Source organism: Zalophus californianus, chromosome 17 (assembly GCF_009762305.2).
Source record: "Zalophus californianus isolate mZalCal1 chromosome 17, mZalCal1.pri.v2, whole genome shotgun sequence".
Classification (NCBI taxonomy): Eukaryota; Metazoa; Chordata; class Mammalia; order Carnivora; family Otariidae; genus Zalophus; species Zalophus californianus.
Genome location: NC_045611.1, coordinates 48,623,835 through 48,637,466, shown reverse-complemented (window position 1 = coordinate 48,637,466; position 13,632 = coordinate 48,623,835). Strand labels below are relative to the sequence as shown.

The 13,632-nt window shown below is 51.5% G+C and overlaps 1 protein-coding gene and 1 pseudogene across 1 annotated transcript; one reads left to right on the top strand and one right to left on the bottom strand.

Annotated features, from left to right (window-relative positions):
- Positions 1-393: 393 nt before the first annotated feature.
- On the bottom strand, positions 394-958 carry LOC113936614 (annotated as a pseudogene).
- A 3,418-nt stretch (positions 959-4,376) lies between these two features.
- Positions 4,377-13,326, top strand: LOC113936558 (carcinoembryonic antigen-related cell adhesion molecule 1-like). Its single transcript, XM_027619914.2, has 6 exons — positions 4,377-4,544; positions 5,382-5,741; positions 7,254-7,532; positions 7,921-8,175; positions 10,914-11,192; positions 12,140-13,326. The coding sequence occupies exons 1-6, from the start codon at positions 4,481-4,483 to the stop codon at positions 12,217-12,219; spliced, it is 1,317 nt and encodes a 438-aa protein (XP_027475715.2). The 5' UTR covers positions 4,377-4,480; the 3' UTR covers positions 12,220-13,326.
- The last annotated feature ends 306 nt before the right edge of the window (positions 13,327-13,632 follow it).

The window sequence follows — 13,632 nt, the reverse complement described above, 5'->3', positions numbered from 1 at the left end:
AAATAATAACTTAAAATACACACACACACATATACACACACTCTCACACACACACTTCTTACAGAACTGTGCTTGGGGAAACTCCATTTGTTGAGTGCCACTGAGGGCATATTTTGCTAAACTGCTGCTCCAGGTATTTTTGTTTGGAAAATCTATCACAGTAGGGCACAGCTGTTTATTGGCTGAGCAGAAAAGAAAGATATGCTTGTGGCAACCAGAAAGTTTTAAGGTCTTTCAAGTTGCATAAAATGGACCTGCAGAAAAGTTTACATGTTCTCAGGATGCAAAGTTGGAGGTGAAATGTGATATCAAACCAGTTGCTAAAAGTATACAGCAGCCATCTCTTGAGGTCAAACCTGGTACCCAGATGTGCAAGAAAGCTTCGGGACATAGCTTGTTGGCCTTGTCCCATACCATCACATAATCCGATCATGTGTGAATTTCACAAAAGATTCATATCGTTCTGCTAGTTTGGTATTGAGAATTTGCTCATACTCCTCCCGAATTTTATCTTCATAGTCTTTGAAGAGACGCTCACCTATTATTCCAACTTGTGGGAGGGTAAAGGTGGGCTGGTCCTTCTTCATCCAGGAGGAACCTGGAGAACTAGGTGCTGTGAGTGCTGAGGAATGAGGCTGACTTTCCGAAGTACAAGCTTCACTCTGATTAAGAACAACTTCTAAATGTCTCCACCTCTGATAAGGACTATATTCTTGTTTTATGTTCTGAAAAATTTGTTCTCGTGTTGGAAGGCGCCACTCGCTGCCGGGCGGGGCTGGCTGCTGCAGAGTGGGCGGTGGGGTCTGTGTCTGGAGAAGCGGCGGCGGCTCGGCGTCCGGGGCCTGAGGCCCGGAGTGGGGTCGGGCAGAGGGGCGCAGCGCCGCCGCTTCGGGGAACCAGGGCTCAGCAGCGCCGCCTCGAGCTCCATGGGCTGCTTCAACGTCGCCACGCACACCATGCGGCTGAGGGGCCAGGGACCAGGAATGAACGCTCCTCAGCGGAGCTCGCAAGCCTAGCCGGCTCCAGTCCCCAATAGTATTTTTTAAAGATTTATTGACTTATTTTTAGAGAGAGAGAGAACACAAGTAGGGCAGAGGGAGAGGGAGAAGCAGACTACGTGCTGAGCAAGGGACCACCACAGGGCTCCATCCCAGGACCACTATATCATGATCTGAACCAAAGGGAGACTCTTACCAACTGAGCCACACAGGCACCCCTGTTGAGTTTCTTATATGACATGTATAACTCAAAAAAGTTGTTAAAAATTATATATACATATATGAAATATTACTTAAAGTACAAATTTTTTAAAATACAAAATTGCATAGCAGGACTTTTTCTTCCACATTTCCCTTCTAGTCAACCAAAGGCGGCAGAGTTGCTCCGCAGCCTGGAGCCTTCCTCAGTGCTCCCACAGCCCAGCAGGGTCTGACCCTCCCCAGCCTCACTCAGTCACAGTCCTTTGGCTCTCCAGGTGCCCCACGCTGGACTCCATCAGCCCCTCCAGCCAGCCAGGCATCTGCCCGCTGAGACTGGTACCTCTGTGGGCAGGTCATCCCTCCACACCTCTGTCCTTCAAGGGACAAAGGTCCACTCACACACACTTCCAGCCTCAGCCAAAAGGTCACTTTCTCAGGAGTGCTCCATGGGACCCACCGTCAGCTAAGACCCCCTGACATGGTCCAGACGCACCAGACACTTTCCCTTCCTGGCCCTTCTCTGTATTAAAATTGACTCCTCAGTGCCATGATTTTCTGACTGCCCGTGGCCCTATAACAAGGTAAATCCCACGAATCCAGCAACCCCATCTGTTCTGTTCTCGATGGAGCTCCCAGGACCCAGCCCAGGGCCTGACACATCACAGATGCCCAGTAAATACTCGTTAAATGCATGAGGGAAACCACACAATGGAAGCATGTCACTCCCTTTCACCTGGGGTCGGAGCCTCTTTCCCGCAGACCTAGGCCACTGGCATCAGCATGGGAGGGGCCAGAACGTGCCGGTAAGGCTGTCGGGTCTTTCTCCCTCCTGATTCAGGAGGGACGACAGGGACCTCCTCCAGTTAGAGGTCAGACCCCCATTCATTCCCAGAACACGGACACTCCCATCTCTGTCTGTGACTGACTGCTCTCCCCGGAGGGCCTGGGTGGGCAGCTGTGTCCTTCCTCTGCTCTCAGAGATCTGACCTGCCACAGATTCTGGATCACCAGCCCAGCTGCAGTTACGACCAGGGGAGTTCACAGCCCTACCCTGCCCTCCAAAGACATCAGGGGGTGACTCCTCTTCCTGCGGGCCCCTGGTCTGTGGGGACACCTGCTATGTCTCCCTGAAGGTTTCTCAACAGCCCAAGGAGTCATGGGGAATGAGCGGAGCTTCCTGGGTAGACGGCACAGGAGAACCCAGGAGTTGCCTTTGTTTCCCCGAAGCTGAGGGTCTCCTCCCTTTTCACAGAGGCAGCCCTGGGATCCCTCAGCTGCCCTCCGGGTGGAGCCGCCCCAGCTCCTGGTTCCTGTAAGGAGACCAGAGCAGAGCAGACACAGGGACACAGATGACTTGGATGCAATCCCCCCACAGTGCTGTGATGGGGAGACAGGGCATTGTGGTGCCCAGCCTCTCAGGCCGGTGCCTCTTCCCCAAAGTCTCAAGGGACCCCTACAAAGTCATTCCTTGAAATCTCAAGGACAGAGAGCTCCTGCTGAGTGAGCACCTCCCTCTGGGTGGACAATTCTCCTGACAGGATCAGGAATCTTCTGGACACTGCCTGTCCTCTCTCTGGACTCACCCTGCCCTGGGATGGAGTCAGGCAGTCTAGGACCCACAGGGACCAGGACCCGGGCTGACCGGTCCCTCACCTCGGCCCAGGACTGAGGCATATCCTTGGGAGCCTGGTCAGCATCCCTGCTGCAGCCCCCAGCATCGCCTCCTGGGGGCAACATAGGGACATGCAGACGACACAGAGGCCATTAAACCCTGAAGCTGGCTTTGGCTGAGGAGGTGGAGGAGGAGACTGTTTTCCATCCCTTTCTCCAAAAGACACTTCTGGGTCCCTCCCACGTTCCTGTCCTCTCCTTCTAGAGGCGTAGGAGCTCCCTGATCTGTCAGGGGTCCCTGTGCAGCCCCCACTCATTATCTGGCACCACCCATGGGGGAGGCAGAGTGACCACAGGAAAGTCCCCCAGGCAGAGCACACAGGCTGCCTAGGACGCTCAGGGGCACATGGACAGTCTCTGCGCCACAGTTCAGCCAACACACGCTGAGGGAGGGTCTCCTCAGAACCTTCCTGGGAGCCTCAGCCACCGGAACTCCCACCACCTTCTCTCTTCCCAGGACACAGGAAATCCCCTTCCCACCTGGGAACTGAGCTCCTGAGACACCCGGTCCTGGGTCTCTGTCCCTGGAAGCAGAGGCCAGACTGGGGACACCCAGGGTTGGGCCGTGGGTCCCTCACCAGTCATCACCCGGCCTGCCCCTTTCTCACCTCCAGAGTCATCTCTGGGATCTTGCTGCCAGGAGTCAGTCCAACCTCCCCAGACCTGTGAGAACCCCGGGGAGACTGGTGCCCAGCTGGGATTCTCTGTTACAAACGGAAATAATCCCCTGGATTTGGGGACCTGGGGCTCTGTGTGTGGTGCCCACAGACTCAAGGCCAGGACACAGCGGAGGCCAACTTGGAGTAGGGAGAAGGGCCATCCTCTAAGGGAAGGGTCCCCCTCAGTCTGGCTATTCAGAGTGTGCTCTCCGGGGCCAGGACGATCAGCATCACCTGGGAGCTTGTTAGAGGCACACTCTGGGGTCCACACCACACCTGCTGAGTCAGAATCTGCATTTTCACAGCCTCTGCAGACCCTCCGTGGGCTCAGGAGAGGGAGAGGCGGCCCCACCCCCACATCATGGGCTCTCAGCCTGGCTGGGCATCTGCTGACCCAGCATTTCTGGGTGTCCCCTGGGCATCCACAGTCTTGATAAAGCTCCACAGGTGATTCCAGCGCACAGTGGGGGTGACATCCCTGTGACAAGAGTTCCTGAAGCAGCCCCCAGACTCCTGCTCTGAAGGGAAAGCCACACAGGGAGGGAGAGAGGGCCGTGGGGACGCTGACCCTGCCCCTTACCCCGAGCTGTGGGGGTGACTGGACCCCAACGCCACAGGCTTGTGTTTGTCCAAACAAGGGCGTGTGCGCGCTCTCGCATATGCTGGGAAATCGCATCTGAAGACGGAGAGGCCTCAGCAGTTCCCAGGGAGCCGCAATGTGGACAGAAATGAAAGGGGAGGAAGGGGACAAGGGAGTCAGGAGGGAGGGGCCCTGGAGAGACCCCGCCCCCGGCCCACGTGACCCCGCCCAGCGCTCCTGCCCCCAGAGGCCGCGCAGCTCAGAGGGAGGAAGGACCGTAGAGCTGACCGGACAGGACCGCAGTGCTCCTGAGCGTTTCTGGAGCAGAAGCTCTTCCCCCAGAGGGAGGGACGGGCCGGGCAGCAGGCACCATGGAGCCCCCCTCGGCCCCTCCCCGACGAGGACGCGTCCCCTGGCAGGAGCTCCTGCTGGCAGGTGAGAGGGATGATCCCCTGCGAGGGGGCGGGAGGATGGGAGAGAGAGGCTGGCTGGGGTCTCCCGGGGAGGACAGGGCTCTGAGAGGAGACAGGGGAGCAGGGCAGGACCGGGGAGCCGGCTCAGCAACGGGAAAATCTCATGATCTGGAAGTGGAGAGCCAAGGGCCGTTTCCCAAGTTACTCATCACTGAGGACTGAATTCTGAAACTGATAACAACAACCAGGGACCCTAATCGCTGCCCCTTCCCACCAACCTGAGATCATGACAGACAAATGCCACACTTGGAGAGCCCTGGGGCCACATTCATTCAGCCCCGGGTATTTGCAGCCGTCCCCACCCCTGGGGTACAGCACAGATCAGAGGAGTCCCTGCCCTCCCCGAGCTCACTTCTATGAGGAGGAAGACAGACACGCAGAGACGTCTAGAACGTGATGTCAGGTACTGACAAGCACCAGGAAGGGAACAGAGCAGGGAAAGGTCAGAACATGAAGACAGGGTCTAGAGGAGGTGGGGAGGGCAGGCCTCTCCCCAGGACCCCCTGAGTGGGAGCAGGTATCCGAGGGCAGGGAGGGAGTGAGCGACAGACATGTGAGGAACAGTGTTCGAAACGGAGGAAGTAAGTTCAGAGGCGCTGAAGTAGTGTGATCATGCCGCTGACCTTGACCAGCAGGAGACACACACACACACACACACACACACACACACACACACACACACACTCTCAGACACACACCCCGAGGCTGGGGGATTAGGACCTGCTCTGTCTCCAGGGCCCCAGCTTTCCCTCCAACACATAGGTCCAGATACTGATCTGTCTCCTCCCTTCCCTCCTAGTCTCACTCTTAACCTTCTGGAACCCGCCCACCACTGCCCAAGTCACTGTGGAATCGGTGCCGCCCAATGTTGCCGAAGGGAAGGATGTTCTTCTGCGAGTCAACAGTCTGCCTGGGGATCTTGTAGGTCTTAGCTGGTTCAAAGGGAAAAGTATAGCGCCCAGGCGTCAAATTGTATCATATGTAGTAGATACACAAGTAATTATCCCAGGGCCCGCACACAGCGGCAGAGAGACAATATACCCCAACGGATCCCTGCTGTTCCAGAATGTCACCCTGAATGACACAGGGTACTACACCCTACAAACCGTGAAGAGAAATGTTCAAGTTGAACAAGTAACAGGACAGCTGCGCGTATTCCGTGAGTAATTCCTCTCTCACCTCTGGTGTTGGGTGGGGTGAATTCTACTTCACACACACAGGATGCACAGGCCAAGACTTGGCCTCCATCCCCCTCGGCATTATGTCCTGTGTGGGGTTCAAGAATTTAGTGTGGGACACACACAGTGAAGACAAACTTCCTAAGATCAGAATTCTTTTCCCAGAATCCAGACTCTGGGATCATCTGAGAAAGACCCTGCTGGGCCCAGTCAGGACCAGGCCTGAGGGGCTTCTGGGATCGTGACCAGAGCTCAGCCCAGAAAGCCCCTGCTCAGACCCCTGTGTTGGGGCTCCTAACTCTAGTGACCCTGGGGGTCTGTGCCAGGAAGGGTTAGGGCTCCTGGGCAGAGCTGCCTGGGAGCAATGATTTCCCAGCTGCCTGAGCTGGTCACCAGCCAGGGCTCAGTCTCAAGAGCCACATCTGGGGAGGGCAGAGCCTCGTCCTTCACCCGAGACTCACCTCCCCAGATGTGGCTCTTGAGACTGAGCCCAGACTGGTGAGCAGGAGATCAGAGTTACCCAGGCTCTGTGTGCAGACACAGCCCTGTCCTCTCCTCCAGCAGAGGGAGGGATGCTGGTCTGGGCAGTGACGGCAACTGGAGGCTCACTCCGTGTTTACTCTAGAACCATATGACCTGCATCAGCAATCAGAGGCAGAATGATCCGGCCGACCCTCAGGTGGCCGATCTTCACCTCCCTGTGCTGGACTTGAGATCTGATTGTTTCCTGCTGTGTTGCTGTCACTCCCACTGGGGTGTCAGGGAAAGGACTTGCCTTCTCCTCCCGACTCTGCCCCTGAAACCAGCCCAGTGTCCACATGTTAACAAACTCGGTTGCTCTTGCTTAGGAGGGAAGGAGTCAAAGGTGTGGGTGTCTCTCCCGCTGGAGGGCAGGGAGCCTGGTGGCCAGACCTCCTAGGATCCTGCACCCAGGACGCCTCTCTGAAGAGATGATGCATCATTCATTCCCTCACCACCCCTGCTTCCTGCTCATCCCCTCGCTCTCGGCTTGGTCATCTGACTCGGCTCTGCCATGGATGGGGTCACTACTTCATGTCACTCATTATCAAACAGCTGGGCAGAGCTGCCATCCAGGCCCTGGGACCTGAGTACTGGACTGACCTCCGGGCTTGTTCCTGCTGTCCCCAGGTGTCATTTCTGCTCAGACCCCCATCCCCAGGCTGGGCTGGCAGGTCAGTGCCGAGCCAGGAGAGGCCTGGGGCTGTCTCTGACTCTGTCCTGTGTCCTCCAGGATCAAATGCTGCTCTGTAATTGACCCTGGAGACAGCCTGTGTTGTAAGCACACAGAGCAGGGGCTTTACTTTCTCCTAGCGCTCAGATCCTCATGTGTTTGTCCTGAGCTACACACACCTGCCTAATCTTTGAAGGCCGCAGGTTGGCTGAGAGGTGAGAGATGCCAACTCTGATTCAAGATGCCTGTGGAGGAATCACAGGTACCACCCAGGGCAATGTTCTCTCTGTTGTCTGCACAGCAGGGTTACCCAAACCCAACATCACAAGCAACAACTCCGACCCTGTGGAGAATGTGGATTCTGTTGTATTAACGTGTGGACCTCAGACTCAGAGCGCAAGCTACCTGTGGTCAGTAAACAATAAGAGCCTCCCGGCCAGCACCAGGTTAGAGCTCTCCCTGGACAACAGGACTCTCACTATACGCCATGTCACAAGGAATGACACAGGACCCTATGAGTGTGAAATTCGGAACCCAGGGAGTGCCGGTCATAGTGACCCATTCACCCTGAATGTTCTCTGTGAGTAACTTCCCTTCCTACCTGGCCCGGGCTGTCAGCCCAAATCCACATGCCGGGGGCCAGGCCCATCCATCCTTCTGGGGTCCGAGTCCATGACTCTCAGCTGGACCCCCAGGCTGGCCATTGCTTCTTGTCCCAGGCAAACCTGGGCAGGCCCAGCCTAAGCCAAGACTAGGAGGAGATGGGCTGCTCCTACCTGGGAGGGTCAGCAGCCTATGACGGGAATCAGGTGAATGTCTCAGACCCAGGCTCAGTGAACAAGGGGGATTCTACTGGAACTTTTTAAAATGAGGTTGGGGCCCAGTGGGACACTGTGGCCCTAATACACACCAGGAACTTCGGTTACACTCAGATTACATCACCTGTGGCTTTATTCTGTTTGCTCCAGATGGCCCAGATGCCCCCACCATTTCCCCCTCAGACTCCTATCACCGTTCAGGGGCCAACCTCAGTCTCTCCTGCCACGCAGCCTCTAACCCGCCTGCACAGTATTCTTGGTTTATCAATGGGAAACCCCAGCCGTTCACACAGAAGCTCTTTATCCCCAACATCACTGCGAATGATGGTGGATCTTATACCTGCCTCGCCTATAACTCTGGCACTCGCCTCAATAAGACCACAGTCAAGACTATCACAGTCTCTGGTAAGTGGATCCCTGGAGCATCTGCATGGATCGCTGTGATGAAGGTCTGTCTGGCTTTCAGAAAAGAGCCTTGAAGTTATTGGCATTTGCTTATGTCACAAACAAATCTGAAATCTGTCCTTGAACTCTCCCATTACATGTCTGCAGATGCTTCCTTTTCTTGCTCTCTGATTTTTTTCATGGCAGACCTTGGGTCCGGCCTGGAATGTGGGGTGTGAGCTTCTCAGCTCCAGAAAGCCCCATGCATAAAATGGGGCTTTGCAAATGGGGAAGAAGGAGCCTCTGGCTCAAGTTGCTTTTTGTTGTTCTTGAATTGCAGAAGTCCTTTATATAATCCGGATATTAACCTCTTACAGATATGGTTTGCAAATGTTTCCTTCCAACCCATGGGTTGCTCTCACATTTCTTTGTTAGTGAACTTTAGTTGACACACAATGTGATATAGTTTCAGGTGTACAACATAGTGATTGGACAACGCTCTATGTTAGGCTCTATTCAACACAATGTAGCTCCCATCTGACCCCTGCAGCCCCATTAAAATACCATTGATTATACTTCCTGTGCTGTACATTTCACTCCTATATCCTATTCATTCCATAGCTACTGCTACCACTCTCCGGATTCTGTCTTTTGATGCACAGAAGTTTTCCATTTTGATGTAATACAATTCATCTATTTTTTTCTTTTACTGTCTTTGCTTTGGGTGTAAGAAATCATTGGGAAATCCAGTTTTTTAAAAATATTTGATTTATTTGTTTGAGAGAGAAAGAGCAAGAGAGGGGACACAAGCAGGGGGAGTGGGAGAGGGAGAAGCAGGCTTCCCGCAGAGCAGGGAGCCCGATGTGGGGCTCGATCCCAGGACCCCGGGATCATGACCTGAGCCGAAGGCAGACGCTTCACGACTGAGCCACCCAGGCGCCCCTGGGAAATCCAGTTTCAATAAGTTTTTGCATTATGTTTGTTTTTAGACTTTTACTATTTGACTCTAATGTTTAGATGTTTGACCTATTTAAGTTAATTTTTGTACATGATGTAAGATCGGGTCCAACTTCATTCCTTTGCATGGATATCCAGTGTTCCCAACACCATTGGTTGAATAGATATTTTTCTCCATTGAATGGTCCTGACAGCCTTCTTGAAAGTCATTGGACCACATGTGACAGGGTTTGTTTCCGGGATGCCTATTCTATTCCATTGGTTTCTATGTCTGTCTTTATACCAGACCTCATTATTATCAGTTACTGTAACTCAGCAGTCAGGAAGTAGGAGTCCTCCAACTTTGTTCTTTTCCAGAATAAGTTTGGCTATTTGAGGCCCCTGAATTTCTGTGTGAATTGTTGGAAATTCCTATTTCTGCAAAGCAGTTCCTTAAGTATTTGAGATGGAGGTACCTGGCTGGCTCAGCTGGTGGAGCATACGACTCCTGATCTTGGGGTTTTAGGTTTGAGCCCCATGTTGGGTGTCGAGAGTACTTAAAAATGAAATCTTAAAAAAAGGAACTTGGTAAGAATTATACTGAATTTGTGGATCTCTTTGGATAACACTGTCATCTTAACAAGACTAAGTTTCATCACCATGAACATGGAATGTCTTTCCATTTATCTACGTCCTCTGTAATTTCTTTTAGCAATGTTTTATAGATTTCCATATACTGTCTATTGACTCACTAATTATGTTAAATCCTAAGTATTTGATTCTTTTTAATGTTATTGCAAATAAAATGGTTTTCCTATTTCTTTCTTGTGTTTTTCATTGTTAGTGTTAGCAACACAGTGATTTCTGTATGTTGATTTTGTATCCTGCAAATTTGTTGAAGTTGTTTATTAGTTCAACAGTTTTTAGTGGAATCTCTAGGGGTTTGTATATAAAATTTCATGTCATGTGCAAACAGACATAACTGTACTTTTTTTTTTTCCAATTTGATCACATTGTGGTTTTTTTTCCTCCTAAGTATTTGTGCCTGGACTTCTGTCCTGTGTTGAAAGTGGGATGTTTATCTTCTGCCTGATCTTAGAGGAACGGCTTTCAGTGTTTCATCATGGTGTGTGATGTTAGCTCTGGGCGTTTCATGTAAGGCTTTTATTATGTTCAGTAGTTTCCTTCTATTTGCAAGGGTGCCAGTATTCTGTATATAGTAACCACCACTCGACAGAAGCTTTTCACCATGAGAGTCAATCCACAGATCTGTAGAGAAATCCTGTAGATTGAAAACTCTTTGACTCCTGAGGTAATGAAGACAGGGCAAGCGGCTTTCATTCCCTAGTAAATAAAACAGTGCAAATGCCTTCCCTACTTTACATGAAGCTGCCCTGGACACAGAGATAGAAGGGTTGTGAGTCTTCTCCCCCCAACATACCTGGCAATGTATATAAGGAATGAGGCCTGATTTTTAAAGTCACAAATTTCAAGAAAATCCCACCGAAGTCCATGGGAAAAAATTCCTCATGATAATGAGGTTGCTGGCCACGTGGGCTAAGAGGTTCCAGGTGCTGATACTACAGTGATGTCCAGGCAGAGCAGACACATGACCGAGGGTCAGAGGGGGAGGTACAGCCTTCTCCTTACAGATCGTCACCTGAACAAAGACACTCGTCCTTCTGCAGACAGCAGGGCCATCCTCTGGGGCACCTTTACAGAGCTCGCCGGGGCCCTTGAAGTGTCCAAGATCTCAAAGGAAGGTGCGTAGCCCTGGGCCCCAGGCCCATTCTCATTTAGTGACATGCTGTGTTTCCCCACAGAGCCAATATCCAAGCCCTCTCTCCATGCCAGCAACACCACAGTCACAGAAGATAAGGACTCTGTGGTCCTGACCTGCTCCACAAAAAACGCTGGGGTCTCCATCCACTGGTTCTTCAATGGCCAGAGTCTAAAGCTCACAGAAAGGATGAAGCTGTCCCAGGACAACAGGACCCTCACCATAGACCCTGTCAGGAGGGAGGATGCCGGGACTTACCAGTGTGAGGTCTCCAGCTGGGTCAGTTCCAGCAAAAGTGACCCCATCAGGCTGGATGTGAGCTGTGAGTGACCCTCAACCTCTCCCTCCTCCTCCCTGTGTATTCTACTGGCAGGGGTGTGAAACGGATGCAGGCCTGGAGGAGGTGGGAGCTGCCTTCAGAGCCTCTAGGGCAATGTGGATAAAATTCCCCAGAATTAGACGAATCTTGTTAGCATCTTGGTTCTAATGTTGGACCTCGGACAAGATGTTCAACCACCTGAACCTTAGTTTCCTCATCTCTAAAACTGGAAAGAACAGCTGGATCTTCGGGCTGTTGTGAAGGTTGTTAAAATGAGTTCATGTGATGAAATTGAGACAGCGTCATTTACAGATTTGGCCTCAATCAAACTTAGCAGCTATTGTTTTGTTATTAACATTTTTGTAAGTAGCTGTAATATCTCGGGGATTTGAGATTAAGTGTTGTCTGATCACGTTCCAGTTCTCTGACCCTCACTGATTTACTGAAGCCCTTTACACACTCAGATGCTCATTTTGCACAGTGGGGTGACACCCGGGTCCCTCATGGGCCGGGAAGCAGCAGATGAGATAAACATAAAGTATTTCCCACGTGCTTGGCACAGGGCCGACCTCAAAAGCAGTCAGCTAATGTTATTCTCTTTAATCGGTGTTGAGTGGACTTCTAAGGGCTTCCCTCTAAGACCATCAATGATGATGGAACAGAAGACACAGGGGAAGAGGCATAATGTGAGAGGAAATGAAACAGGATGCCAGCACTGGCCCTGGGGTGGGGGCACAACTTGAGGATTAAAGCAAATCCAGGGTTTCACTGTGAGGAACAGAAATGGTGCAGCGGTCAAGGGGGTGGGGACACTGTGGTGACAACACACACATCACCCAGACCCAGTGGCCTTTCCTTCCTCCCTAACCAGGCCCTTCCCCCACGGCCTGTCTTGGCTTCCCCAGATTTGACTTGGGACTCATTCCCCTCCCTTTTTCTTTTTATTTCAGATGAAAGAAGCACCACAGGCCTCCCTGTGGGGTCCCTCATTGGCATTGCAGTCGGGGTCCTGGTCGGACTGGCACTGTAGTTCTGCCCTGGGATGTCTCCTGTTCCGCACAGTTTTTTCAGAGTTCCGCAGAAATTTCAAGACAGATCATCTCAAAAACATACAAATTCATCCATAGAGTAGAGAGGGAATATCCCCCAGCCAACTCATTCTGAGGTTAATATAACCTTTAAGTTGAAATAGGAATAACAGAAAAAGTACAAAAAGAAGAAAATATCAGGCCTATCATACTCATGAACATAGAGGGAAAATGCTAGACAAGGTATTCTCAAACCAACTCCAACAGTACATAGAAGAAGACAGTACGCCGTGACTAAGTTCCGATTGTCCCAGCAAAGTAAGGTGATTCAACATTAGAAATTTATAAATGGGGGCCACCTGGGTGGCTCAGTCGGTTAAGCAGCCGGCTCTTGATTTTGGCTCAGGTCATGATCTCAGGGTCCTGGGATTGCTCCCCATGGCGGGCCTGAGCTCAGCAGGGAGTCTGCTTGAGGGTTTCTCTCCCTCTCCCACTGCCCCTCCCCTCTCTCAAACAAATAAATAAATCTTAGAAAGAAAAGAAATTTATAAATGGAAGAGGGCAGCAACTCGTAGGGTGCCAGCAATGTTCTGTTTCCTGATCTAGCTGCTAGATACATGGGTGTGTTCAATTTTTGAAAACTCAGTAAGCAAAACGCTTCATTCCGTAACAGTTCCCCTACGCCCTGAATTTTTTTTCATGATAGAGACTCTTTGAAAAGACCAGATCAGACATGTTGTCCAGTAGAACGCCCACGTTCTGACTTTGTTTCCTTATGGTGTCATTTCACTAGCTTCTCTAAACCCTGTGTTCCCTATAATTTGGAAAATGAATCTCAAATATTAAATAGTTTCAGGTTATATTTTGTGGCAAGAATGCTTCCTCGGTTTTCTATTGCATCATCACAAGAGGCACATACGAACTTGTTGTCCAGACCTTAGGCCAGTGTAACGATTTCAGTGACATAAAAATTGATCAGTGGGCACATTTTTTTAGGTTTTTTAAAAAAAATTCCAGTTAGGGGGCGCCTGGGTGGCTCAGTGGTTCGGCGTCTGCCTTCGGCTCAGGTCATGATCCCATGATCCCTGAAGGTCCCCCTTCATCGGGCTCCCTGCTCCGCCGGAAGCCTGCTTCCCCCTCTCCCACTCCCCCTGCTTGTGTTCCCTCTCTCACTATGTCTCTCTGTGTCAAATAAATAAAATCTTAAAAAAAAAAATTCCAGTTAGTTTGGACACCTGGGTGGCTCAGTCGGTTGGCAGTCTGATTACTGGTTTCAGTTGGGTCGTGATCTCAGGGTCGCAGGATTGAGCACCCTCGAGGGGCTCCATGTTTAAGGGGTGATCTGCTGGAGGTCCTCTCCCTCTCCCTCTGCCCCTCTCCCAGCTCTCTCTCTCTTTCTTTCTCTCTCAAAATAA

What these genes read in the sequence shown, in the direction of transcription:
- LOC113936558 (XM_027619914.2), top strand. Translation starts at nt 4,481, where the DNA reads ATGGAGCCCCCCTCGGCCCCTCCCCGACGAGGACGCGTCCCCTGGCAG. An exon ending in GCAGGAGCTCCTGCTGGCAG is followed by an intron (nt 4,545 to 5,381) that starts GTGAGAGGGATG and finishes CTTCCCTCCTAG; the next exon opens with TCTCACTCTTAACCTTCTGG. An exon ending in CAAGACTATCACAGTCTCTG is followed by an intron (nt 8,176 to 10,913) that starts GTAAGTGGATCC and finishes GTTTCCCCACAG; the next exon opens with AGCCAATATCCAAGCCCTCT.